The sequence below is a fragment of the Anolis sagrei genome, chromosome 2, assembly GCF_037176765.1.
Source record: "Anolis sagrei isolate rAnoSag1 chromosome 2, rAnoSag1.mat, whole genome shotgun sequence".
NCBI classification, from domain to species: Eukaryota; Metazoa; Chordata; class Lepidosauria; order Squamata; family Dactyloidae; genus Anolis; species Anolis sagrei.
This window is the reverse complement of record NC_090022.1, coordinates 176,671,745-176,699,440: the sequence shown is the minus strand read 5'-3', so window position 1 is coordinate 176,699,440 and position 27,696 is coordinate 176,671,745. Positions and strand designations below refer to the sequence as shown.

Genomic DNA, 27,696 nt, shown 5'->3' with positions numbered 1-27,696 from the left:
TGGATGTAGGTGAACTACAACTCCAAAACTCAAGGTCAATGCCTATCAAACTCTTCTCGTGTTTTCTGTTGGTCATGGCAGTCCTGTGTGCCAACTTTGGTTCAATTCCATCATTGGTGGAGTTCAGAATGCTCTTTGATTGTAGGTGAACTATAAATCCCAGCAACTACAACTCCCAAATGACAAAATCATTTTTTTAGTGATAGTCATTCCTTGGGTTAGTAGGTGTCTTATGGACAAATTTGGCGGCAATTCGTCCAGCAGATTTTGAGTTATGATGTTACTCAAAACGAACAGAGCATTTAGATAGATAGATAGATAGATAGATAGATAGATAGATATAGATATATATATAGATAATGGGATTTAAGCACCAATTGAGTCTGGTATCCAAAGGCGGGGGGGGGGGGGTTCCTGGAACTAAACCCCAGCAGATACCAAGATATAAAACAGTATATCAATGAGATGGTCAAACTATTGCTCTATAAATGATACAAACCATGTACTCCAAATTCTACATTGTGACTGATTTAAAACATGCATGGCTGTTTTCCTTTTCTATTAGGTAGCTGAGTCTATCATCCAAGCCACTCTTTTTGATGCCAGACAATGGTCAGTTTTAAGCTTGATGGATTTCTGCCTATCATGCAGTTGTTATGGCGCAGGAAACCTGCCAGAAATTATGTCAGCCCTACTACTCATGCCTAGGGCTGCCAATCTTCCCCTGGCAAAGATCCTGTGTCTAATTTAAGATCCAATACTAGTGTTTCCATTTTAGGAATGAAACCATTCCAGTTTGCTAGACCGGAACGCAGAAATAACCTCTTTACATTTGTATGGGGTTGCCTTGCGAAACTACTGCAGTAAAAGCAACAGCATTGTATCACCTTAAAGGGTAGCAGAGTTTTATTTCATGTAAGCTTTCATGGATTGTCTGCTTAATACATAAGCTTGCTGCTTTTTAATTTTCCAACACAACTTTGGTTCTGATTATCTTAAATCATTTCCCTGTTTGCGTATTCTGGTGCTACTACAAGCCCGACTAGATCATTGGGATTGTATATGGACATTCTCTCCAATATTTCACAGATGTGTGACCAAGCATCATCAGAATGTGATTAAGGCCCCTTCCACACAGCTATATAAAATCCACATTGAACTGGATCACAGATCATATAGCAGTGTGGACTCAGATAATCCAATTCAAAGCCGATATTATGGATTATCTGCCTTGATATTCTGGGTTATATGGCTGTGTGGAAGGGCCAGCAGGAGCCACATGTACCTCCCAAAGTTGATTTTGCAGTCATCAACCTCTCCAGATCTTTTTACTGCCCAAATTTGTTTTATTCATTTTTTAAAAATTATTTCTATCCCACCTTACATCCAATATCAAAAGATATGACATTTCTCCATAGTCTAAATATCATAAAGACACCATATAATGTCTGACTATGAAAACTAAGCAGTGTCAGCCTGGTTAGTACTTAGATGGTAGACTACCAAGGAATACCATCTGTCTACTTCATCACACTAGAGAATGATTCCACTTTAAATCTGGTTTCTGCCTTCTGCAGAATTCTGGGGTTTGTAGTTTAGTGGGGCTGTTAAAGGCTCCTCCCAAAACTACAAACTATCTGGATCCATCACAGTCGGGTTTCAGACCGGGACATGGAACTGAGACAACCATGGTCGCCTTAGTGGATGATCTCCGCAGAGAGCTCGACAGGGGGAGTGTGACCCTGTTGGTTCTCCTGGACCTCTCAGAGGCCTTCGATACCGTAGACCATGGTATCCTTCTGGGGCACCTTGCAGAGATGGGTCTTGGAGGTACTGTTCTGTAGTGGCTCCAGTCCTTCCTGGAGGGTCGTACCCAGAAGGTGTTGCTGGGGGACTCCTGCTCGGCCCCACAGCCATTGTCCTGTGGGATTCCGCAGGGCTCAGTATTGTCCCCCATGTTGTTTAGCATCTACATGAAGCCACTGGGTGAGATCATGCAGAGTTTTGGAGTTCTATGCCATCTGTACGCAAATGACGTCCAACTCTATCACTCATTTCCACCAGATGCTAAAGAGGCTATCCAAGTCCTGAACCGGTGCCTGGCTGCTGTGATGGTCTGGATGAGGGCAAGCAAATTGAAGTTGAATCCAGACAAGACAGAGGTCCTCCTGGTCAGTCGCAAGGCCAAACAGGGTATAGGGTCGCAAACTGTACTGGACGGGGTCACACTCCCCTTGAAGGCAAAGGTTCACATTTTGGGAGTTCTCCTGGATTCATCACTGAGCCTGGAATCCCAGGTTGCAGCGGTGGCCAGGGGAGCATTTGCACAATTAAAACTTGTGCGCCAGCTGCGCCCGTACCTTGGGAAGTCAGACTTGGCCATGGTGGTCCACACTCTTGTTACATCTAAGATAGACTACTGCAATGCACTCTACGTGGGGTTCCTTTGAAAACTGCTCGGAAGTTTCAAATAGTCCAACGAGAGGCAGCCCGGTTAATAACTGGGGTGGCATACAGGGAGCACTCAACTCCCATGTTACGCCAGCTCCACTGGCTGCCAGTTTGGTACCAGGCACAATTCAAAGTCCTGGCTTTGGCCTATAAAGCCCTAAAAGGCCCCAGCCCAAATTACCTTTCTGAACGCATCTCCCCCTATGAACCATCATGGAGATTAAGATCCTCTGGGGAGGCCCTGCTTTCCGTCCTGCCATTGTCACAGGCACGATTTGGTGGGGACGAGAGACTGGGCCTTCTCGGTGATTGCTCCCCGGCTATGGAACTCCCTTCCTGATGCGATCAGGTTGCCCCCCTCCCTTCTGTCGTTTAGAAGGATGGTAAAAACTTGGCTGTGGGACCAAGCTTTCGGGACAGGGCAATGAAGCAGCAGTGGGGAAGATGACAGGGACAATTGGATTTGATGCAGATGACTAGGATGGTTTTAAATTGTGTATTTTAATATTTTGATAAATGTTTTTTAATGTTTATGTATTGTATGTGACTTTGTGTCTTGGCATTGAATGTTTGCCGTGTATATGCCGTGCTCCGCCCTGAGTCCCCTTTGGGGTGAGAAGGGCAGAATATAAATGTTTTAAATAAATAGATAGATGATAGATAGATAGATAGATAGATAGATAGATAGATAGATAGATACCCCAGAATTCTGCAGGAGGCAGAAACCAGATTTAAAGTAGATTTATTCTCTAGTCACAGTGTGATGAGGTCCACATTTAAAAGGAAGGAACTGGTAAAACCAACTCACAGTATTCCTTGCCTAAGAAAAGTCTGTGAATTTCATGGGGCTGCTATAAGACCAAAGGTGACCTGAAGACACACATACACAATATCACAACTCGGCACCACTTCATGGCTATTTTTGATCATATTTTTCCTTATCTGTCTCTCCCCCATAAATCTATGCCTACACAGCTTTGCCTATTAGTGGCCTGCTAAGTGGTGCACAGTTAGGATTGATGTGTATATGAGTGTGAGTTTAAAGAAATGTGAATCGCAAAATTTGGCTTAGTCATAGCCGACCACCCAACAGAAGGCTAGCTTGGCAAGTCCTACAGTGTGAGCCCCCAGAATTGGTATTCTGTGATACATAACATCTGAGAACAGGGAGCTTCTGTTTAGCCATCTGAACTAATATTTTCCAGTAGATCTCGCCTCTATGAATCAGCCTAATCCTCTTTAGTGTCATCTGAGGCCTGCCCTACACAAGCAAGGTGGGAAGAAAGTGGCGGAAACCTGAGGTGATTGATTTCGACACATGTAACCTGCAGGTGGGAAGGAACGCATTTTTGCAGACTCCCCTGTGTATTTTTGTTCTTAAAACCTTTTAAAACAGAAAACTAACACAGCCAGGAGCATATGATTACAATTTATAGTGCCAATACTATTACAGCCAGTACTTTGTATTCGCACATTCTACAACTATGAAATCAACCAACCAGGGGTTTGTCTCCACTGGCAAAAAATTACAGTGACTCACCCTAAACGGAAGGTTTGATGTCATCACAGTGTACTTTTGATGCATCTCATGGGCTATTTCTTTCTTTCAGCTGACTTTGCCTCACTTTGAGCAAAGTCAGGGCATGATCCAGGCCCTTCCACAGCCCTACATCCCAGATTATCAAGGCAGAAAATCCCACAATATCTGACTTATTGGGTTATGTGGCTGTGTGGAAGGACCCCCAGACTATAAAGGGGCTGAAGGGAGAAGGTAAGGGGGGAGAGGCAGAGGCCCCTTGCACACAGCTGAATAAAATCCCACATTATCTGCTTTGAACTGGAATATATGGCAGTGTGGACTCTGGACCCACCCACACAGCCCCATATCCCAGAATATCAATACACAAAATCCTAAAATATCTGCTTTGAACTGGGTTATCTGAGTCCACATAGCCATATACCCCAGCTCAAAGCAGATAATGTGGGGTTTTATTCAGCTGTGTGTAAGGGGCCTCAGGGCCCTTCCACACCGCCCTATATCCCGGAATATCAATGTAGAAAATCCCATAATATCTGCTTTGAACTGAGTTATCTGAGGGCCCTTTTACGCAGCCTCATATCCCATAATATCAAAGCAGAAAATCCCACAATATTTGCTTTGAACTGTTATCTGAGGGCCCTTCCACACTGCTCTATATCCCAGAATATTAAGGCAGAAAATCCCATAATATCTGCTTTGAACTGAGTTATCTAAGGGCCTTTCCACACCGCCCTATATTCCAGAATATCAAGGCAGAAAATCCCATAATATCCCCATTTGAACTGAGTTATCTGAGGACCCTTCCAAACTGCCCTTCTAGGTCCCATCTGATACATTCTTTATCTAATGTATAACCATTATTTAATACATTTGAAATCTCTCTCTCTTTCTGTTTGCATCTACACTGAAGAATAAGTGCAGTTTGATAGCACTTTAGTTGCCATGGTTCAATTATATGGAATCTAAAACTACAAGAAAGGAGATTCCATCTGAACATTAGGAAGAACTTCCTGACTGTGAGAGCCGTTCAGCAGTGGAACTCTCTGCCCCGGAGTGTGGTGGAGGCTCCTTCTTTGGAAGCTTTTAAACAGAGACGGGATGGCCATCTGTCAGGATTGCTTTGAATGCAATATTCCTGTTTCTTGGCAGGGGGTTGGACTGGATGGCCCATGAGGTCTCTTCCAACTCTATGATTCTATTGTGGGATTTTCTCTCTTGATATTCTAGGATATAGGGCTGTGTGTCTTCTTGAGAGCTGTAGTTTGGTGAGACACCAGCACTCTTTGACAGAGAAGGTTAAAACGTGTAAAACTACAATTCCCTTAATTCCAAAGCATTGCACCATGACAGTTAAAGTGGTGTCAAACTACAGTGTAGCTGCACCCCCTGATTCATCTCCTAGCTACATCACACCATCTCTCTCCTACCTACTCAAGCTCTTAAATCCGTCTCAGTAACTAAACCTGACAGGCTACACACTTGACATAGATAGTCCATGACTGGCCCAGTAAAACATACAGATAAAGCTGCATTGGAACGGTAAAGGCAGATAGAAGAGAAGGGTCATCATATGTAAACTCATAAGAACAGAGGATACAACTAGTGGCAGCTGCTATGTCAGCTGGGCATTGCATCTGTTCCAGCTTTCAAGTTATCTAAGGCATTGAACCCTTCAAATTTCAGATGGAAACACAGAGACTGAAACCTAGAAGAGAGTCACTGTCCCTATGGCATGGAGGCCAACAGTGGCTGAGTCAGATCATTTTCCATCAGGCTCTGCATAGTCTGTACAGACTACCAGTGTTTCTCAGGGGTTTCAAGTGGCAGTCTAGATGTTTTTAGATTCCGACGCCAATCATTCCAATCTCTGGCCATGCTGAGCTTATGAGAAGTGGGTATGCAAAACCATCTCAAGAACTTCAGGTTGTCCACTTTTGAAAAGATCCTCAGTCCTTTGGATTGTGCATATTGTTCTGGCCCTGCTTATCTATCCGAACGCACCTCTCCTTATGAACCTTCCAGGAAGTTGACATTGTCTGAGGAGGCCCTGCTCTCGATCCCGCCTGCTTCACAGGCACGTCTGGCGGGGACGAGAGACAGGGCCTTCTCAGTGGTGGCTCCTCAGCTGTGGAACTTCCTGCCTAGGGATATTAGATTGGCCCCCTCCCTCCTAACCTTTCGAAAAAGACTGAAAACCGGGCTCTTTGAGCAAGCATTTGGAACTTCAGCATGACCAGATAAACTCAAATTGGAATATGAACTAGGAACGGCTAAGACAGTATTTCTCAACCTGGGGGTCGGGACCCCTAGAGGAGTCATGAGGGGGTGTCAGAGGGGTTGCCAAAGACCATCAGAAAACAGTATTTTCTGTTGGTCATGGGGGTTCTGTGTGGGAAGTTTGGCCCAATTCAATCTTTGGTAGGGCCCAGAATGCTCTTTGATGGTAGGTGAACTATAAATCCCAGCAACTACAAATGTCAAGGTCTGTTTCCACCAAACTCCATCAGTGTTCTCATTTGGGCATACTGAGAATTCGTGCCAAGTTTGGTCCAGATCTATCATTGTTTGAGTCCACAGTGCTCTCTGGATGTAGGTGAACTACAACTCCAAAACTCAAGGTCAATGCCTACCAAACCCTTCCAGTATTTTCTGTTGGGTATGGGAGTTGTGTGTGCCAAGTTTGGTTCAATTCCATCATTAGTGGAGTTCATAATGCTCTTTGATTGTAGGTGAATTATAAATCCCAGCAACTACAAATCCCATGGGATATAATCAATCCCCCCACCAACCCCACCAGTATTCAAATTTGGACGCATTGGGTATTTGTACATCCTGCATAACAGATATTTACATTATGATTCACAACAGCAGCAAAATGACAGTTATGAAGTAGCAACAAAAATAATTTTATGGTTCGGGGGTCACCATAACAAGAAGAAGTGTATTAAGGGGTATTGGCATTAGGAAGGTTGAGAACCACTGGGCTAAGACAATGGAATGGTTGAGGATTTGAACAAGAAGACATAATTTTTATTGCTATTGCTTTTATGGTTTTTAAATGTATTATAATGTGATTTTTTTGCTTTTAATCGATGTATGTATTTTTATATGGCATCTAATTGTGCCGATTTGTATGCCGCCCTGAATCACCTTCGGGCTGATATGGGAGGGATAAAAGTGACACACACACACACACACACACACACACACACACATATATATATATATATATATATGAGGTTGGCCAAATCCAGCATGACTCTCCCAAAAACTGTTTTTGTGACCATACTGAATTCTCAGGATCACCATTTTTTCTGGCCTTAATAAAGGGTACTTTGCCTCTCCTGGAAATTTCCAAGAACAGCACTGCATCTTTGAATAGGTTCCACCCTCTCTCTACATTAAAAATGTTTACTTCTCAAAACTTTTAAGTATTTCTGTGTCCCAGGGTAGAAAGCGACATTACCACTACTTCCCTTCAAGTTTGAATCTCCCCATAAGCATGTAAACCTGCAGGGAGTTCCAGAGATATTGTTCCAGGCTAATTAATCATATTTCTTTTTTTGAAATCCACAACAGCAGAGGAAGTAAAATTAGATAAGGGGCTTGTTTATACAGGGAGGGCACTAGACCTTGTCAGAAGATTATTATTATCTCCCAAAGGAAGCAATCTTCATTACTAGGCAGGTCAGGGTGCTTTTGCAGATGCCTGTCCTTGCTCTCTTGGGCCATTTGTTGTTAAATTGTGTCCTTCTACACTGCCCACGTAAAGAAATTTGCCTCTTCTCTTGCCATTGTTTGGAGTATCACTAGAAAGGGGGTCCCACAGTTTTAATTGTATGTTGTCTTATTGATAGTGTTATATGTTGTCTATGTTTTATTTTAATTGCTTGTATTGTTGTGATTATTGCTTGTATTGTTGTGTTTGGGCTTGGCCTCATGTAAGCTGCACCGAGTCCCTTGGGGAGATGGTAGCGGGGTACAAATAAATAAATAATAATAATAATAATAATAATTATTATTATTATTATTATTATTATTATAGAACCCTTTGTTTTGATCCTTAATTTTAACCTCAGTGGAACTGCTGATTCACCCCGCTGAGCACATAAGCAAGTTAGAAACCATTGAGAATAAATGATTATTCATTCTGGGAAACCGATTATGCGGCCCAGGGAATATCTCTAGCACGAACTAGAAAAATCCCTGGTGTGAATATATTTGATCGCATATACTCTTGCATACTCTTATTTGTTGCTTCTTTCTTTTGTTTTCCTGCGGGTGGATTTTTATACCTTTAAATAGAACCAACACAGGAAGAAATCGGGCAGGTGCAGCAATATTAATGGAAGTCTAGGAGATATTTCTGTCTGCCACATAACCCAGGGTCACAACAAAAGACCAAGGTGGGATGGGATACAACACATGTCAGCTCTAGCCATTGCCATTCCATGTATTGTCAAAGGCTTTCATGTCCGTCATCACTGGGTTGTTGTAGGTTTTTCCGGGCTATATGGCCATGTTCTAGAGGCATTTTCTCCTGACGTTTTGCCTGCTTTTCTCAACTGGGGGGGGGGGGTGTCAGAAGGGTCACCAAAGACCACCAGAAAACACAGTATTTTCTGTATTGTCAAAGGCTTTCATGGCCCGAATCACTGGGTTGTTGTAGGTTTTTCCGGGCTATATGGCCATGTTCTAGAGGCATTTTCTCCTGATGTTTCGCCTGCATCTATGGCAAGCATCTTCAGAGGTAGTGAGGTCTGTTGGAAGTAGGAAAATGGGTTTATATATCTGTGGAATGACCAGGGTGGGACAAAGGACTTTTGTCTGCTGGAGTCAACTGATCACCTTGATTAGCATTTAATGGCTTGGAAGTGTCTGGGGGGAATCTTTTGTTGAGAGCGATTTGATGTGCCTGATTGTTTACTCTCTGTTGTTTTGCTGTTGCTAATCAAGGTGGTCAGTTGAAACATTCACACCTAGCTGCAGCAGGCAAAAGTCCTTTGTCCCACCCTGGTCAGTCCACAGATATATAAAGCCATTTTCCTACTTCCAACAGACCTCACTACCTCTGAGGATGCTTGCCACAGATGCAGGCGAAACGTCAGGAGAAAATGCCTCTAGAACATGGCCATATAGCCCGGAAAAACCTACAACAACACATTGCCATTCCCTTTGGCTTATGCCTGTCTCTCAGCATGCCCAGCTCATAAAACTACGAAATATCTCATTTCCCCTTGTTTCAAGATTGATTTTATCCTAATTTATTGTGCCCTTGTTGCAAATAGGAGCTTCTTTCAGGGCTGGGGGAGATCCAGTCATGCAGGTGTCTGAAACAGCCTCCCTTCTTATGTTTCATCATCCAATTTTCCTAAATCCTGGAGCAGGGCCCATTTTGTCTTCTGGAAAGCCCACCATGGCACACCCCTCATTATGCACACCATTTCCGTTTGGCGCAAGCATACACACACTTCCCATGCTGTGAGTATCACGTTATTGGGGGGAACTACCCCACAAACCGCTTTGTTATGTGTCATGGGTTGACGCACCTGCGGGTGCGTCATTGTGCCAAGCACCCCCATCCCCTATGCGGAGTGAGCCGGTGTCTTGCGTTGCCTTTTTGCGCAACAGCCTTGTGTGCGTCTCTCTCTCTCTGTCTCCCTCTCCTTCTCCCCCTCTCTCGTTCCCCCCATCATTGCAGCTGCAGTTACCATGGAAACTAGAGTGATTGATACAGGCATCTGCAGCTGGGCAAGAGGAAAATATGGGGAAAGGGGATCAAATGCAAGGCAGATCTCCTCCTCCCCACTTCTTCTCACGTCGAAGGTATCATTCATTTGTTCCCATTTTGAAAGGGGAACAAGTGGGATAGGAGATGGTCTGCACATTTGAACTAAGGGCAAGATCACGAGGAGGGGTAAATGCACCAGAGACAAGGTTGGGAGATGGAGGGAAAAATAAATTGAAAAAAAAAGGATTAGGGCAGGATAGGTATGTGCGCCAGGGAGTGGTATCAGAAGCGCTACAGTGTTAGAGAAGTGAATCTGGCAGGTAACCCCCCTCGACTGGTGGTTTAGGGAAGAGCTGTGGGTGGGTCTGAGGAGGCTGTTCTCTGCCTTGAGAAGGCCCTGTAGGAATTTATAACAAATGCTAATCACATTCTTGCAGGCAGGTCTGGAATGAGATCCAGCCCCAGGCCTTCAGCAGATGGTTCCCCACAGCTTTCCTTTGTGTGCTTCTTTTCTTCTTCATCTGTCCCAAAGTGCCTCCCCCAGCCAACTCCCCACGCCCCCCAATCTACATCCTGATTCAATGAACTGCCTGAAGATCTTTTCTGTGAGCTATAATTCTACGCTTTCCTCAGTGAAAGCTCTGCCTCCCCCCTATTTCTGTAAGAAGCTCCGGCCAGAAACTGGTGTTAGAATGCACAGCCCAGTCCCACTGCAGCAGGGAGACCGATGGGTGGGCAGACGGTGGGGTGTGTGGAAATCTCAGGGAAATCATAAGGTTTTTCCAAGCAAGGAATACTCAGAGATGCTTTTCCCAGTTCCTTCATTTGCAACATAGCCTACAGCACTTTGGTCGTCTCCAACCAAGTATTGACCAGAGCTGAGTCTTCTTAGTTTCCAAGATCAGGTAGGATCAGGTGCCTTGGCTACCAGTCTCCTCCCAGCAGACTCAAATCAAGGAAAGGCTTTATGAGAAATAATAATAATAATAATAATAATAGTAATAATTATACCCCGCTACCATCTCCCCAGGGGACTCGATGCGGCTTACATGAGGCCGAGCTCAGAATACAACAATACAAGCAGTAACAACAACAATACAAGCGATTAAAATCAAACAAGACAATAAAACAATAACATAAGCATTAACAATAGGACAATAGTGATGGGGCATTTGTGGAAACATGCAAGCAGACCTAAAACAATATAAAGTGCTTTGGAGAACAAAGTGCTATGGGATCATTATTCTGGGAAGGCACACTGGAACAACCACGTCTTCAAGCTCCTCCTAAAGACTGCCAGAGTTGGGGCATGCCTGATGTCCTTGGGAAGTGAGTTCCAGAGTCGAGGGGCCACCACCGAAAAGGCCCTCTCATCCCCAGCAATCGCGCTTGCGATGCAGGGCCTCTCCAGATGATCAAAGAGAACGTGTGATTTCATATACAGAAATGCGGTCACGCAGGTAGGCGGGTCCCAAACCGTTCAGGGCTTTGTAGGTGAGAACCTGCACCTTGAATTGGGTCCGGAAAATGAATGGCAGCCAGTGGAGCTCCTTAAAATGGAGGGTTGACCGCTCCCTGTAAGGAGCCCCGGTTAACAACCTGGCTGCCGCCCATTGGACCATCTGGAATTTCCGAGCCGTTTTCAAGGGCAGCCCCACGTAGAGTGCATTACAGTAATCCAGTCTAGAGGTGACTAAGGCATGGACCACCCTGGCCAGATCCACCTTCATGAGGTACGGTTGCAGTTGGCGCACGAGTCTTAATTCTGTAAAGGCCCTCCCGGCCACTGCTGACGCCTGAGCCTCAAGCGTAAGTGATGAATCCAGGAGGACACCCAAACTGCGGACCTGTGACTTCAGGAGGAGTGCAACCCCATCCAACACAGGTTGCCACCCTATACCCCGATCCGGTTTACGATCAACCAGGAGGACCTCTGTCTTGTCGGGATTAATCTTCAGCTTGTTTGTCCTCATCCAGACAGCCACAGCCACTCCTCTTGGCGTTCCCCCAGCAACAGCAAGAGTTTCCCTCTGGGCAGCTAAACCAGGAAATCCCAACTGGATGGCCTTCCCGCGAGGGTCTTCCTCCAGGGGCAAACCAAGAATGGGCAACTTGGAAGTCCCTACACAGACTCAGAAGCGGAGTGGGCAGATCAAAACACAACCTGGCAAAATGGCACTACCTAAAAGAATCCCATACCTTGGAGCAGAACAGACAACTCTGCATCTGTATGCTTGTCCACTATGCCCTGCCTCATGTACAGAGGAGGAATTGTTGGAGGCTACAGACAATGCTGTTGCTGTTGCCCGTTTTTGGTCAAAAGATATTTAGCTGCCTGCGCACCTTCTATTTTTATCAGTTTTATACTAATTTATGTAATGCTTTGGATATGAAATAAATAAAATATCAGGTGCCTTTCGGATATGTGCTCAGACATTTATTGTGCTTATGGCGAGAGCTCACTGGCTGAAACTACAAATCACTGGTGTCCACATGGAAGAGCTTTGGTATCTGAAGTGTTAAAATTGTGCAGTGTGAAAGGTGGGCAGAGATACAATCCTGGGCACAAATAAGACCTGTGAAATGTTGCTAGACATAGGAGCTGTGAGTTTGATGATAATGTTTGCACGTGTGTGGTGGTGAGAGTTTATAACATGCTGCTGTCTGGACCTACAAGGCAAAGCGTGTTCAAAAAGCATCTGAAATATTGCATCAGTGTATCTGCAAATGTTATATGATATGAACCATGCAGGAAGGGTTTCCTTAATGTCAGCAGTTAACAGACCTATCAATGCATGTGTGATATAAAAAAAGGAGTTATTCTATAATTAGTCAGTCTGTCTTTGTGTCTAGCATTGATCGAATATATGACCTTTTATACTAATATATTTTTGTAGCTACATTAGTGTCTGGCTTGGGTGTGTGTTTGTTTGTATGGGTATCCATCTGCACATATTAGAGAACCAATATGTCTCCATTATTATCTCTTTTGCAACATCTTAGAAGAGTTGTTTTGTTACATTCTCAAACATTTTAAGTACTATACTTAGGCCAAGATAGGCTAAGACACAAGTTCTCAAATGTTCTTCCATCTAGTGCTGCAAATTTTCAGTAACAGAGATTTAGAGATTTAGATTTAGCCCAAGTAAACTTTCTGAAGTTAAGACCGAGGAGATGTACTCATCCGCACCTTCATCACTGCAAAAACAAGAAACAAAATAAGCATTGGGGTGTTGTGTGGTTTCCGGGCTGTATGGCCGTATTCTAGCAGCATTTTCTCTTGCATCTATAGCTGGCATCTTCCAAGGATCTGATAGTGGTAAGTCAAGTGGAGTATACATACCTGTGGAGTGTCCAGGGTGAGAGAAAGAACCAATATCTGTTAACCAAGTGTGAAGGGTGCAATTAGCAAGTGTTTGAGTGGGATCCATCCATTACCATGTGAGTAACTGCGTAGATTGTATAGTCAATAGTGAGGGGATCTGCTTAGAAATAGCCAGGCCTTGGAGTGTTTATTGCCTAGAGGCATCCTTTGTCTGGGTGGTTTTTACTAGCCCTTGATTGGGTTGCTGTGAGTTTTTCGGGCCATGTTCCAGAAGCATTCTCTCCTGATATTTTGCCCACATCTATGGCAGATATCCTCAGAGGTTGTAAGGTCTTGATTGCTTGCTGCCTAGGGAATTGCACCCTTCATACTAGGTTAATAGACATTGGTTCTTTCTCCCACCCTGTACATTCCACAGGTATATACACTTCACTTGTTTTACCACCATCAGATCTTCTGAAGATGCCAGCCACAGATGCAGATGAAATCTCAGGAGAAAATGCTGCTAGAACATCGCCATACAGCCCAGAAACCACACTACACTCCAGTGATTCTGGCCATGAAAGCCTTCAACAATAAAATAAGGAATACTGCAAAAACAAAACAAGGAATATAAAATTGTTTTACTGGATCAAAACAAAAATTCATCAGGTCTAACATTCTGCCTCAAACAGCATCTAGATCAGTGGTTCCCAACCTTTGGTCCTTCATGTATTTTGGACTTCAGCTTCCACAATTCCTAACAGCTGGTAAGATGGCTGGGATTTCTGGAAGTTGAAATCCAAAACACCTGGAAGACTAAAGGTTGGGAACCACTGATCTAGGACTGTTACACCTTTGGGAAACCTAGGCAAGCATCAAGACAATATTCCTCACTTGTGTCTGAGCCCCATGCCTTATTATTCAGAAAGATGTGCAGATGTGTCACACGAAGCCATGATTTATGTGAACCATGCCTACAGTGGTTCTCAACCTGGGGTCCCCAGATATTTTTGGCCTTTAACTTCCAGAAATCCTAACAGCTGGTAAACTGGCTGGGATTTCTGGGAGTTGTAGGCCAAAAACATCTGGGGACCCCAGGTTGAAAACCACTGCTTGTAGCTTTATGAATTGTCCTACTAATGATCAAGTAAACCACAATTTCTGGTTTATTCTGCTCCTACTCATTTTGTCAAGTGCTTTGTCTGTTTGGGCAGCTAGGAAAACATACTGGGGATGAGGGGTAATTCTCAATTTGGACACAGGAACTAGTCATGGTTTAAACTTCAGAATTTATCAGCCCAAAACCATTAGCCTCTAATTGTCCTTTCCAGCCACCAGAAGTGGGATTCATGCGGTTCCCCAGATGTTGTTAGACTGTAACTCTCAGCATTCCCCACCATTGATTGTCTTTGCTATGGCTTATGAGTGTAGGTTCCAACAACATCTGGAAGACCACAGAGTTCCCACCCCTTGCTTATAGGGATAGGTTTGCACACAACAAACTGCAACTTGTTGTTTTATTTGTATTCAGTCACTGATCAGAGCATTTAGCTGTCACAGTTAATAGCCACTTTCCAAAGACAACAATAAAAAATAAGTTGGCTATCATCAAATCTTGTAGCGAGGAATGCTTAAGTAGAAAAAAACAAAGAACTGCATAGCACCTCCACTATTAACATAAGCTTTTGTAGACTGCATCCCATTTTACCTTTAAGGTGTCTCAAGATTGAGTTTTTTCTCTCTGTTTTCTCTTTCTCTTTTCTTTTTGCTGCAATATGGTAATAGGGACTCTTGGGAATGTAAGTGAATTAGTAAAACTTACACCGCTTCCACATCACGCACATATAGTAATTTGACAATACTTTAACTGCAGTGGCTGCATCCTACAAAAACCCAGGATTTGTAGTTTGATGACCTCCTAGAGATCTCTGGCTGAAACTACCAATCTCTGGGTTCCTTAGAGCAGAGCTCTGGCAGTTGAGATGGTATCAAATTGGGTAGTATGAAAGGTGCCTGGATCTAGGGTCCGATCCACACAGCCCTTTATCTCAGAATATCTCAGAAAATACCACATTATTTGTGGGTGGACTTAAAGCAGATCTTGAAGTCCTCATGGGCAACAAGTTAAGCATGAGCCAACAATGTGATGCAAAAATGGGATTTTGGCCTGCATCAATAAGAGTATAGTGTCTATATCCAGGGAAGTCATGCTACCCCTCTATTCTGCCTAGGTTAAACCACACCTGGAATATTGTGTCCAATTCTGGGCACCACAATTGAAGGGAGATGTTGACAAGCTGGAATGTGTCCAGAGGAGAGCGACTAAAATGATCAAGGGTCTGGAGAACAAGCCCTATGAGGAGCGGCTTAAAGAGCTGGGTATGTTTAGCCTGAAGAAGAGAAGGCTGAGAGGAGACATGATAGCCATGTATAAATACGTGAGAAGAAGTCACAGGGAGGAGGGAGCAAGCTTGTTTTCTGCTTCCCTGGAGACTAGGACGCGGAACAATGGCTTCAAACTACAAGAAAGGAGATTCCATCTGAACATGAGGAAGAACTTCCTGACTGTGAGAGCCGTTCAGCAGTGGAACTCTCTGCCCCGGAGTGTGGTGGAGGCTCCTTCTTTGGAAGCGTTTAAACAGAGGCTGGATGGCCATCTGTCAGGGGTGATTTGAATGCAATATTCCTGCTTCTTGGCAGGGGGTTGGACTGGATGGTCCATGAGGTCTCTTCCAACTATGATTCTATTGTGGGATTTTCTGCCTTGATATTCTAGGATATAGGTCTGTGTGTCTTCTTTGAATATAGTTTAAAGATTTACATCGGGCGGTCTTTGAACTAAAGAGCACCACTGCACTGCATTCAATCATCAGCCTACCCACTACACATATACAGTTGGTTATAGATGGTTTTATTAGTCATCTCAGTTGGGAAGAGGTAAAAGATCATAATGTTGTTCTGCTGGTCTCTTAAATTCATAAAAGAGGATGTGATTTAAAAAAAAGCATGTCATCAAAACAACATGGCCCTTTTTCTGTCCCTTGGTTTTCCATCATTTTTAACTCACTGCTTGATGACTTCATTGGCTAAATGTGTGAACGAACTTCATTAAAAGGCAATATGATGGCTCAGTCTCTAGCATTTGGTCTATGATTGGCCAGCGGAATCAGCCAAGTTCCACCTAGCCATCAGATGAAAAATACATCCAGGTGAGACCAAACCTTAGCAACCAGCTTTGTGCCTATTTTATACTCTGTAAATAAACAAGCTATGCATGTTTTAGGAATGATTTCCACCTCCCAGGCTCCAAAATGAGTGGCAGCCTCCCCACAAAATCTCTAAAGGCACCAGATCCTATCTGATCTTGGATGCTAAGCAGGGTCAGCCCTGATTAGTCCTTGGATGGGGGATTACTAATGAGCCCCAGGTGCTCAACTGGCCCAACTACCTCTGAGTATTCCTTGCCTAAGAAAATGCTATGAAATGAATGGGTTTGCCACACTGAAGGCACATTTTGGATATGAACCTGCAAGAACTTCAGATCCATTTTTCCCTGAGTAAGTTGTCTAACCTTTCTGTTGGTCCTTCAACAACAATAACAACAATAATATACTTTATTTATAACCCACCACCATCTCCCCAAAGGGGACTCGGGCTGGCTAACATGCGTCATTAATTGCGTCATTGTGTGTTATTAATGTTATTGCCTTGTTTTTTAAATTTATTTTGCTGTTTATTGTTGTTGCTGTTTTTACTGTTGTATTTGGGCTCGGCCTCTTGTAAGCCACACCGAATCCTTCGGGAGATGGTAGCAGGGTACAAATAAAGGATGATGATGATGATGATTATTATTATTATTATTATGAGGCCAAGCCCAAAATAATACATAATAAACACACAATAGCAGAAATACATCATAACAAAATATGAAATAACAAAATCAACAATATAAAACAGCATAGACACAGAGGGTGGGCCAAATGTACGAGGTAAAATGTTAAAAAGTTAAAACCCTGGCTGAGATAGGGATAAAAGTGCATTTGTAGGAGAGGAGCCCAACAGGGAGGAACCATGGGATTTGGCCATTTTAGGGGTGGGAAGATGCTTTATTCTGAGGGCAGCTGTAGGCTAAGACAACCAGATGGGTTGAGTGGTCATTCTCCAAAAGCACAACAGAAGAGCCAGGTTTTTAGGTCTTTCTTAAAACCAGCTAGGGTGGGGGCTTGCCTGATCTCCCTAGGCAGCGAATTCCAAAAGCGGGGGACCACAGCGGAAAAGGCCCTCTCCCTTGTTTCCATAAGACAAGTCTGTGATAGAGGAAGGGGCAAAAGAAGGGCCTCTTCAGCGAATTGAAGAGATTGTGCAGGTTTGTGGTAGGAGATGCGGTCACAAAGGTAGGCGGGTCCCAAACTGTTCAGGGCTTTGTAGGTAATAACCTGCACCTTGAATTGGGACTGGAAAATGAACAGCAGCCAATGGAGCTCCTTAAACAGGAGAGTTGACTGCTCTCTGTAATTTGCCCCGGTTAGAAGTCTGGCTGCCGAGCGTTGGACTAATTTCCAGGCCATCTTCAAGGACAGCCCCATGTAGTCCAGTCTAGAGGGAACTAAGTAGTCCAGTCTAGAGATAACTAAGGTGTGGACCACCATGGTCAAGTCAGGCTTTGCGAGGTATGGTCGCAGCTGGCACACGAGATTTAATTGTGCAAAGGCCCTCCCGGCCACCGCTGACACCTGCGCATCCAACGTCAGCGCTGAGTCCAGGAGGACCTCCAAGCTGCGGACCTGTGCCTTCAGAGGGAGTGCAACCCCGTCCAGCACAGGTTGCCACCCAATACCCCGGTCAGGTGTACGATTGACCTGGAGGACCTCTGTCTTGTTGGGATTGATCTTCAGCTTGTTTGCCCTCATCCACAGCAGCCAGGCACCATTCCAGTATCTGAGGGGCTTCCTTGGATTCCGGTGGAAAAGAGTAGTGGAGTTGGGCGTCATCCACGTAGAGATGGCACCCAACTCCAAAACTCCAGATGACCTCTCCCAGTAGTTTCATATAGATGCTAAAAAGCATGGGGGACAGAATGGAACCCTGCGGGACCCCACAGGTCAATGGCCAGGGGTCCGAGCAGGTGTCTCCCAGCTTTACCATCTGGGAATGACCCTCCAGAAAGGACCGAATCCACAGTAAAACCGTGCCCCCAAGTCCCATTCCAGAGAGCCGATCCAGAAGGATACCAACAAACACAATGCTCACAAAGTATAGATAATGAATCTCAAACATTTGTTGCATTTTTAGAAGATTTTCAAAAGACAACGCAATGATATACTATCATCTAGGACAGTACACACTGCAGGGAGTGGGTAATGAGAACCGATGTGTGCCACCTCAAATTACAAACTCCTCATAACACCAATGTTTCACAGCTGAGTTCTTGAGGATATCCTCCAACATGTTAATTGGTGATTGCTCAGTGTTTCTTAATGTGTGCATGATAAATAATGTGTCTGTGAGAAACTGTGCCATCTAGTATGACATCTGCTACTACAGGCAAAGTGGCACCGTTGAAATAATAATGAGGGAAGCAGCCCTTAAGATCACGCTATTATTAATTCACAATTTAATATCAATATTGTATTTCAGAATGTGCTACTTGGGTTTTAATTAAAAGTGTTACTTGTTGTCTCTGGACATTTGTCACAGCCAGGAGAGAAAACAAAGATGTCTCCTTCAACTTTCTGTGATGTGCCTGTTTAATGAATTAGAAATGGATCCAGTCAGCATATTTGTACTTTTGTCTCTTGGTTTCCTGTGCTTTCAAAGGCATAAGCAAACAAACTCTCAGAGAGGGACTCGGAGAGGTTTACTTATTGATAGACACATGTGAGTTTGTTGTACTGATAACATTTCTGATTTTGATCTAAGCATTGGATATTGAGTAAGACTGGTATAATGCAGCCATGGGAGCTTTCTACAACTGTATGTGATTTTAGTTGGTTTTTAAAAAAATATCGGAGACCCAGTTCCAACAAAATTAAGTTTAGCCATTATGTGCTTAATCCAATTATTGAGTCCACTTTGCTAAATACCATAGTAGTCGGCATTTGTGTGAATCCTATTGAATCAGTCAGTCTTCCTTTGTTAGGAACTAGCAACTGGATTTAAAGCTATTGTTAGCCTTGAAGGATTGTCTTTCCTCATCCATTTAAACCAGTGGTTCCCAACCTTTGGGCCTCCAGACATTTTGGACTTCAGCTCCCAGAAATCCCAGCCTGCTTACCAGCTATTAGAATTTATTTTATTTATTTATTTCAAATATTTGTACCCCGCCCTTCTCAACCCACTTGGGGGGAATTAGGGCGGCTTCCAATCGGCAGCAATTCGATGCCTCAATATATACATAATAAAACAGTCAATAATTATGAATAGTTAAAACATTTTTTGTTGTGTCAGGAGCGACTTGAGAAACTGCAAGTCGCTTCTGGCGTGAGAAAATTGGTCGGCTGCAAGGATGTTACCCAGGGGATTCCCGGATGTTTTGATGTTTTACCATCCTTGTGGGAGGCTTTTCTCATGTCCCCGCATGAAGAGCTGGAGCTGACAGATGGAGCTCATCCACGCTCTCCCCGGATTCAAACCTGTGACCTGTTGGTCTTCAGTCCTGCTAGCACAGGGGTTTAACCCACTGCGCCACCGGGGGCTCAGTTAAAAACATTAAAACAATATAATTAAAATCTACTAAAAATTACTACTCTGGTGGTCATTATTAGCCGAAAACTGTGGTTGGATGCTCCATCAAACTCATCCATAATCCATTTCCAAGCCATTGTCAACATTGTTATTGCCATTGTCCGCTTAATTACCCGAAGGCCTGGTCCCACATCCACGTTTTAAACTTTTTTCTAAAGGTGAGGGGGGCTGAAGATGACCTAATTTCCCTGGGGAGTGAGTTCCAAAGGCGGGTGGCCACCACCGAGGAGGCCCTGTCCCTCGTCCCTGCCAAGCGTGTTTGAGACAGAGGTGGGGCCGAGAGCAGGGTTTCCCCAGAAGTTCTTAAACTCCAAGGTGGGATGTAGAAGGAGATATGTTCCGACAGATACGCTGGACCAGAGCCATATAGGGTTTTTTTATAAGTCAAAACCACATTGAATTGTGGGTTGTTGTAGGTTTTTTTCGGGCTATATGGCCATGTTCTAGAGGCATTTTCTCCTGACGTTTTGCCTGCATCTATGGCAAACATCCTCAGAGGTAGTGAGGTCTGTTGGAACTAGGAAAAGGAGGTTTATATATCTGTGGAATGACCAGGGTGGGACAAAGAACTCTTGTCTGTTGGAGCTAGGTGTGAATGCTTCAACTGACTACCTTGATTAGCATTTGATTGCCTGGCAGTGCCTTGCACAATCTTTTGTTGAAAGGTGATTAGATGTCCTTGTTTGTTTCCTCTCTGTTGTTGTGCTGTTCTAATTTTAGAGTTTTTTTTAATACTGGTAGCCAGATTTTGTTCATTTTCATTGTTTCCTCCTTTCTATTGAAATTGTCCTCATGCTTGTGGATTTCAATGGCTACTCTGTGTAGTCTGACATGGTGGTTGTAGGAGTGGTCCAACGTTTCTGTGTTCTCAAATAATATGTTGTATCCAGGCTGGTTCATCAGGTGCTCTGCTATGTCTGACTTCTCTTTCATGAAATTTATTTATTTATTTATTTGTAGCATTTCTATTCCGCCCTTCTCACCCTGCAGGGGACTCAGGGCGGATTACAGTGTACACATATATGGCAAACATTCAATGCCAATTTTTGACATACAAACATATACAGACATACACAGGGGCTATTTAACTTTTTCTGGCCACCAGGGGAGCTGTCGCTTTCAACGTCCATCTGCGACACTGATGAAGTACCTCCACATTCCTCGCATGCTTCCCCGCTGGAGTGCTTCTTTATGGCCTCATAAATTAGTTAATTTAGCCTTCCCACACTTTAAGGTGGTACCTAATTTTCCTACTTGACAGATGCAACCGTCTTTCAAGTTGTAAAGGTCGACAACAGGCTACACAATTGGTTGGAAACCCACTCCAACCTGGGCTGGCTTCAAACTCATGACATTTTGGTCAGAGTGATCTTAATGCAGCTGACACTCAGCCAGCTGCACCACAATCCCGGTGTGCACTGCAGGCTACTTCAATCAGAGAAGTCAGCCAAAGATGCAGGCAAAATGTCAGGAGAAAATGCCTCTAGAACATGGCCATATAGCCCAAAAAAACCTACAGCAACCCAGTGATTCTGGCCATGAAAGCCTTCGACAATACACGTTGAATTGTGCTCCTAATTGGATTGGCAACCAAAACACTTGGAGGCCCAAAGATTGGGAACCACTGATTTAAACAATATATAGTGGTTCGGTGTTGGGTTAGGACTGAGAAACCAGGGTTCAACTCCCTATTTGAGTATGAAAACTCACTGGTAATCTTGGGCAAGTCACACTTTCTCAGCTTCAAAGGAAAGCAATGGCAAAAACCACCTTCAAAGAAATCTCATGAGAATCACATGATGCATAACCCTTGCAGCCACCAGAGTTGGAAGAGACACGAAGGCATGCACCAACATAAACCAATGTTATACACATTTATTGTCATTTGTCTTTCTCTACTCTAACCAAGAGATAGGATGGGGAAAAGCAAAGCAAAGACAGGTATGGTATTTCATGCCTTCTCACCCTACACAGGATGTGCTGCACCTTGATAAGTAGAACCTCTGGATAGGGAGAAATAATGAGTTCATGACCAAATCCCCTTTGCTTATCTCAAGAGCGACCCACAGGTTTTCCTTTTTTCCTCCCACAATGAGAGGGACTTTGGTTATAAGAAACAAAGGTAGAAAGGACCCAGAGGAATCAGAATCTCATATTACATACAGCTACGCGCTTCATTCATAACACCCACTTACTAGACGCTACTCTTGGTCCCTCTCTGTAAAATAATCCATTTATAAGGAGACAATTGGCCGAGACATCCTGCTTTATTAGCGGGAAATCGGGTTTCCACTATTAGCAATTGGAATGAGCTTACAAAAAGACCCCCTCAAGGCAGCTTCGTGTAAATACCCAGGCGAAATACAAAAGATTGGCAGAGGAGGAAGGAGGCAGTGCTTTGACACAAAAGGAGGAGAAACTTGGAAGGCCAACCAAGAGAGGCCACTTCCAAATTCATGGCCAGTGCAACAAAACCCCAGGTCACAGAGTTCAAGCAAAGGAGGTGTATATGAGCTTGGTATGCAAATATGAATTTAGGGTTTAGCGAGGAAGGGTACATTGATGTGCGGAGATGTTACGAGCATCTCTTGAACATATGGATAGAGGAATGTCCCCAGAAATGTTCATTTTATATGGTGGGCTTATTTCCCATCTGTTATGGTTTTATTTATTGATTATGTATTTATTTACGACATTTATATGCCACCCTTCTCACCCCGAAAGGGACTCAGAGCGACTTACAATATATACATACAATATATTATATTATTAGCATAGTACAATATCAGTATTAATTATTACTATATTGTATTATACCATTATATTGTAATATTATTAGTAATATTACATGTAATATAAATATATAATTATAATATAATATTATTATTAGTAGTATTATATTACATCACATTATAATATTATAAATATTATATTTATATACAATATATTACATTAGGTATAGGTTTTCCCCTGACATTAAGTCCATTCGTGTCCGACTCTGCGGGTTGGTGCTCATCTCCATTTCTAAGACGAAGAGCTTATTGATTATTTATTTATTTACGACATTTATATGCCGCCCTTCTCACCCTGAAGGGGACTCAGAGTGGCTTACAATATATACATACAATATATTATATTATTAGCATAGGACAATATCAGTATTGATTATTACTATATTGTATTATACCATTATATTGTAATATTATTAGTAATATTACATGTAATATAAATATATAATTGTATCATATTATTATTAGTAGTGTTATATTGCATTACATTATAATATTATAAATATTATATGTATATACAATATATTACATTAGGTAAAGGTTTTCCCCTGACATTAAGTCCAGTCGTGTCCGACTCTGAGGGTTGGTACTCATCTCCATTTCTAAGCCAAAGAGCCGGCGTTGTCCATAGACACCCCCAAGGTCATGTGGCTGGCATGACTGCATGGAACGCCATTATATTACATTACATTATATTACTAGCCGTCCCCTGCTACGTGTTGCTGTGGCCCACATGGGGGTTCTGTGTGGGAGGTTTGGCCCAATTCCATCATTGGTGGGGTTCAGAATGCTCTGTGATTGTAGGTAACTATAAATCCCAGCAACTACAACTCCCAAATATCAAGATTATATTTCCCCCAACCTCCACCAGTGTTCACATTTGGGCATATTGAGTATTCGTGTAGAGTTTGGTCCAGATCCATCATTGTTTGAGTTCACAGTGATCTCTGGATGTAGGTGAACTACAACTCCAAGACCAAAGGACACTGCCCACCAAACCCTTCCAGTATTTTCTGTTGGTCATGGGAGAACTGTGTGCCAAGTTTGGTTCAATTCCATCGTTGGTGGGGTTCAGAATAGTCTTTGTAGGTGAACTATAAATCCCAGCAACTACAACTCCCAAATGACAAAATCAGTTTTTTTGAGTGAAGGACATACATTGGGTTGTTAGGTGTCTTGTGTCCAAATTTCAGTTCGTCCAGTGGTTGTTGAGTTCTTTTAATCCCACAAACAAACATTACATTTTTATTTATATAGATTATATTATATTATATTATTAACATAGCACATATTATCTGTTTTTAATTGTATTGTAATTGTATTTTTATGGTCCTTGTACCGACTGTAAACTGACCCGAGTTGCCTGCAGGTTGAGAGGGATGGTATATAAATATAGTAAATAAACTAATACTCTACCTATATATGAATTAGAGCTGTGGTGAGACTGCAAAACAAAAGAAAAGGGACACCCCCTTTATTGCAGCCACAAGATCATGTAAGACTACACAAACATGTATCTGAGCAACCCGTGCAATGTATATTTGGACAATTTATTGTCGAAGGCTTTCATGGCCGGAATCACTGGGTTGTAGTAGGTTTTTTCGGGCTATATGGCCATGTTGTAGAGGCATTCTCTCCTGACGTTTCGCCTGCATCTATGGCAAGCATCCTCAGAGGTAGTGAGGCAAGAATGCTTGCCGTAGATAAAGGCGAAATGTCAGGAGAGAATGCCTCTAGAATATGGCCATATAGCCCAAAACATGGCCATATAGCCCATATAGCCAGAGGTAGTGAGGCAAGGATGCTTGCCATAGATGCAGGCGAAATGCCAGGAGAGAATGCCTCTAGAACATGCCCATATTCCGAAACATGGCCATATAGCCCATATAGCCAGAGGTAGTGAGGCAAGGATGCTTGCCATAGATGCAGGTGAAATGTCAGGAGAGAATGCCTCTAGAACATGGCCATATAGCCCGAAACATGGCCATATAGCCCATATAGCCAGAGGTAGTGAGGCAAGGATGCTTGCCATAGATGCAGGCGAAATGCCAGGAGAGAATGCCTCTAGAACATGGCCATATAGCCCATATAGCCAGAGGTAGTGAGGCAAGGATGCTTGCCATAGATGCAGGCGAAATGCCAGGAGAGAATGCCTCTAGAACATGGCCATATAGCCCGAAACATGGCCATATAGCCCATATAGCCAGAGGTAGTGAGGCAAGGATGCTTGCCATAGATGCAGGCGAAATGTCAGGAGAGAATGCCTCTAGAACATGGCCATATAGCCCAAAAAAACCTACTACAACCCAGTATATTTGGACAAATACTCCCAATGCTTCTGCATATATACAGTCGTGCAGGCTTGGATGGCTCGCAGAAATATATACCGTATTTCTTCGATTCTAAGACGCCATTGATTGTAAGGCGCATGCTAATTTTAGCACGACCAACAGAAAACGGGCATTTATTTTTGATGTAAGAAAAACACATGTGATTTGAAGATGCATACCATTATTTAGAGAGAATTGGAAAAATAGGGTAATATTGCACAGCTGGCCACACACACATCTGTGAGAGAATATTCCAAACACAGGATTCAAAGACAATTGTTGTACCTGCTGACAATAACCTTTCCTCTGCCCATCATTATTTATTGCAAACCCTTTGGCTCTTTTAACATTTGTTTTTGTGTCTGTCAGCTTTTGCCTGGTGGGAATCTCTATTTGAGGGAAAGGTGCCTTTGTACCTGTAACGTGAGATGGGAAAATAGGGGTGGAAAGACCTCAGAATGGGGTGGGAAACAGAACTGGAGGAGAAAGAGAGAATGGCTGAATAATAGACTGGTGGGAGATGGAGACAAAAAGATTTGGGTGGGAGGGAGCTGTGTTAAAGAGATAGGCACCTGAATAGGAAGGAAAGGAAGCAATGAATGAGGAGGGTGGAAAAAGAGCACAGGAGGAGTGAGGAGATGAATGGAGAAGGGGACTGAGGTTGAATGGATGAGTGGAAAGGGAAGAAGACATGTCTAATGTGCCAGACTCTTTTGCCCCCATTGGAGTTGCTCAGCCCCAAACTACACCCCTATGAGCACTATATTGAATTGGGGGGGGGGGGGTAGGAGAGACCAGTTGCTAAGCAACCTCTCCTCACTCACTCAACCCCCATCGCAGCATCGACCCCCCCCCCAAGGGCCACCCCACCCCCTCCCCACATCTCACACCCCCTCCCCACATCTCACACCCCCTCCTCTCTAGGAAAACAAAAAGCAAGCAGTGTCTTCCCCAGTTATAAAGTGCCCCCCATCTAATAATTCCCCATCGCACCCTCTTTTTTTTCAACCCCCCCCCCCACCTTGTTATCCCCTTTTCTTCTTTGTGGCGCCCCCAAATATCCTTTTCCAGAGACCCACTTCATTCCTGCTAACTCCCAGTTACCTCTTCCTTGTCCCCAAGCGACCCCATGGCAGCTCACCCTCATTTCGGAACCCCACCTGCCCCCCACCTCGATTTCACCCCCATCCCTATGAACCACCTCCAGCCTCTCCCCCTTCCATTCAAACCCATCCTGCTTGCTTCCTTGGCCCCATTTCCCTCTTTCTCTGCCCATTGGGTGGAAGGGGGGCGTTCTCCCTTTCTGTCCCCCCTCCCACCTGCCTGCCCCCCCTTTTTTTGCCCCCTTCCTTACCTGCAGCATGACCCGATATTGTTCTTCGGGTTTCTCCACCACACACATGTTACATCCCATGGCGGCCGACCGGGGGAGGGGGCGGCGGGACCCACGGGGAGAAGCAGGCTCAGCTCATGGGGGTCCGGCAGGCAGGTGGGGGGGCCCAACGGCTCCCCCTCCCTGGCATCGCCCCGGGCAGCGAGGCGGGAGTTGCCAGGCCTGGCCCGCCCCCCATTCAACCCCCGGGGGGCATGGCAGAGCAGGCAGGCGGGTGAATGCCTCCCCTTGCTTTGGGGGTGGGGGTCAACGTGGATCCCCCTCCCCGAAAGGGAATGGGGAGCTGTCTCTGCTGCCGAGCAATGCGCCCGCGTCTTGCCGTCTGGTCTGGCTTTGCTTTGCTCGCCAGAGGCAGAAGGGGAGGAGGGAGGGATGGAGAGGGGAGGGGTACACCGCGCTTGATAAATATGGATGACTTCAGAGAGGGAGGGGATCATGCCCACCCCCTCCCTCCCTCCCTCCCCACCACCGGCTTGGCGTTAGAATATATGGCAATCACGGCCAGATCCCAGCCATCCACCCTTGGCCACTTCTGTCTCCTTCCCTTTCTGGTCACCTTTAGAGGTCTGGCTCTGCTCAGACACCCCCCCCCCCTTTCCACCTGTGTCTCTCTGGACCCTTCCACACAGCACATATGGTAGGATCATCTGACTTGATATCCCAGGATATAGGGCTGTGTGGAGGGGCCCAGAATCCAACCTCAGGGCCCTTCCACACAGCCCTATATCCCAGAATATCTAAACATAAAATCCCACAATATCTGCTTTGAACTGGTGTTATCTGAGTCCACATAGCCACATACCCCAGTTCAATGCAGATAATGTGGAGTTTTATTCAGCTGCGTGGAAGTGGCCTCAGATAATGTGGGATTTTCTGCCTTGATATTCTGGGATATAGGGCGGTATTTATTTGTCGTGTCAGGACAACCAGTCATATTATATTACATTTCTAACAGAACAAAGCAAACAAACAGACGGAATACAGAATTTGTGAGTTTGGTAGTTCATTAAATGTCCTTTGACCAGTATCTGGCCACTTGGATTGCCTCTGGTGTTGCTGCAAGAAGGTCCTCCATTGTGCATGTGGCAGGGCTCAGGTTGCATTGCAGCAGGTTGTCAGTGGTTTGCTCTTCTCCGCACTCGCATGTCGAGGATTCCACTTTGTAGCCCCATTTCTCAAGGTTGGCTCTGCAGCTCGTGGTGCCAGAGCGCAGTCTGTTCAGCGCCTTCCAAGTCTCCCAGTCCTCTATGTGCCCGGAGGGGGAGGGGGGTCTCTCATCTGGTATCAGCCATTGGTTGAGGTTCTGGGTTTGAGCCTGCCACTTTTGGACTATCGCTTGCTGAGGTGTTCCAGCGAGTGTCTCTGTAGATCTTAGAAAACTATTTCTAGATTTAAGTCGATGTGCTGGCTG

At 44.3% G+C, this 27,696-nt stretch overlaps 1 protein-coding gene across 2 annotated transcripts in view; it reads right to left on the bottom strand.

Annotated features, from left to right (window-relative positions):
• PDZD4 (PDZ domain containing 4) overlaps positions 1–26,665 on the bottom strand; it is a 43,905-nt gene extending 17,240 nt beyond the window's left edge. The window contains exon 1 of one of the 2 annotated variants that reach the window (XM_060763212.2): positions 26,247–26,665. In XM_060763212.2, the coding sequence (XP_060619195.2) occupies positions 26,247–26,306 (60 nt within the window). In that variant the 5' untranslated portion in view covers positions 26,307–26,665. The remainder of the gene's footprint in view (positions 1–26,246) is intronic. The other variant, XM_060763211.2, reaches the window with a different exon arrangement.
• Between the last annotated feature and the right edge of the window lie 1,031 nt (positions 26,666–27,696).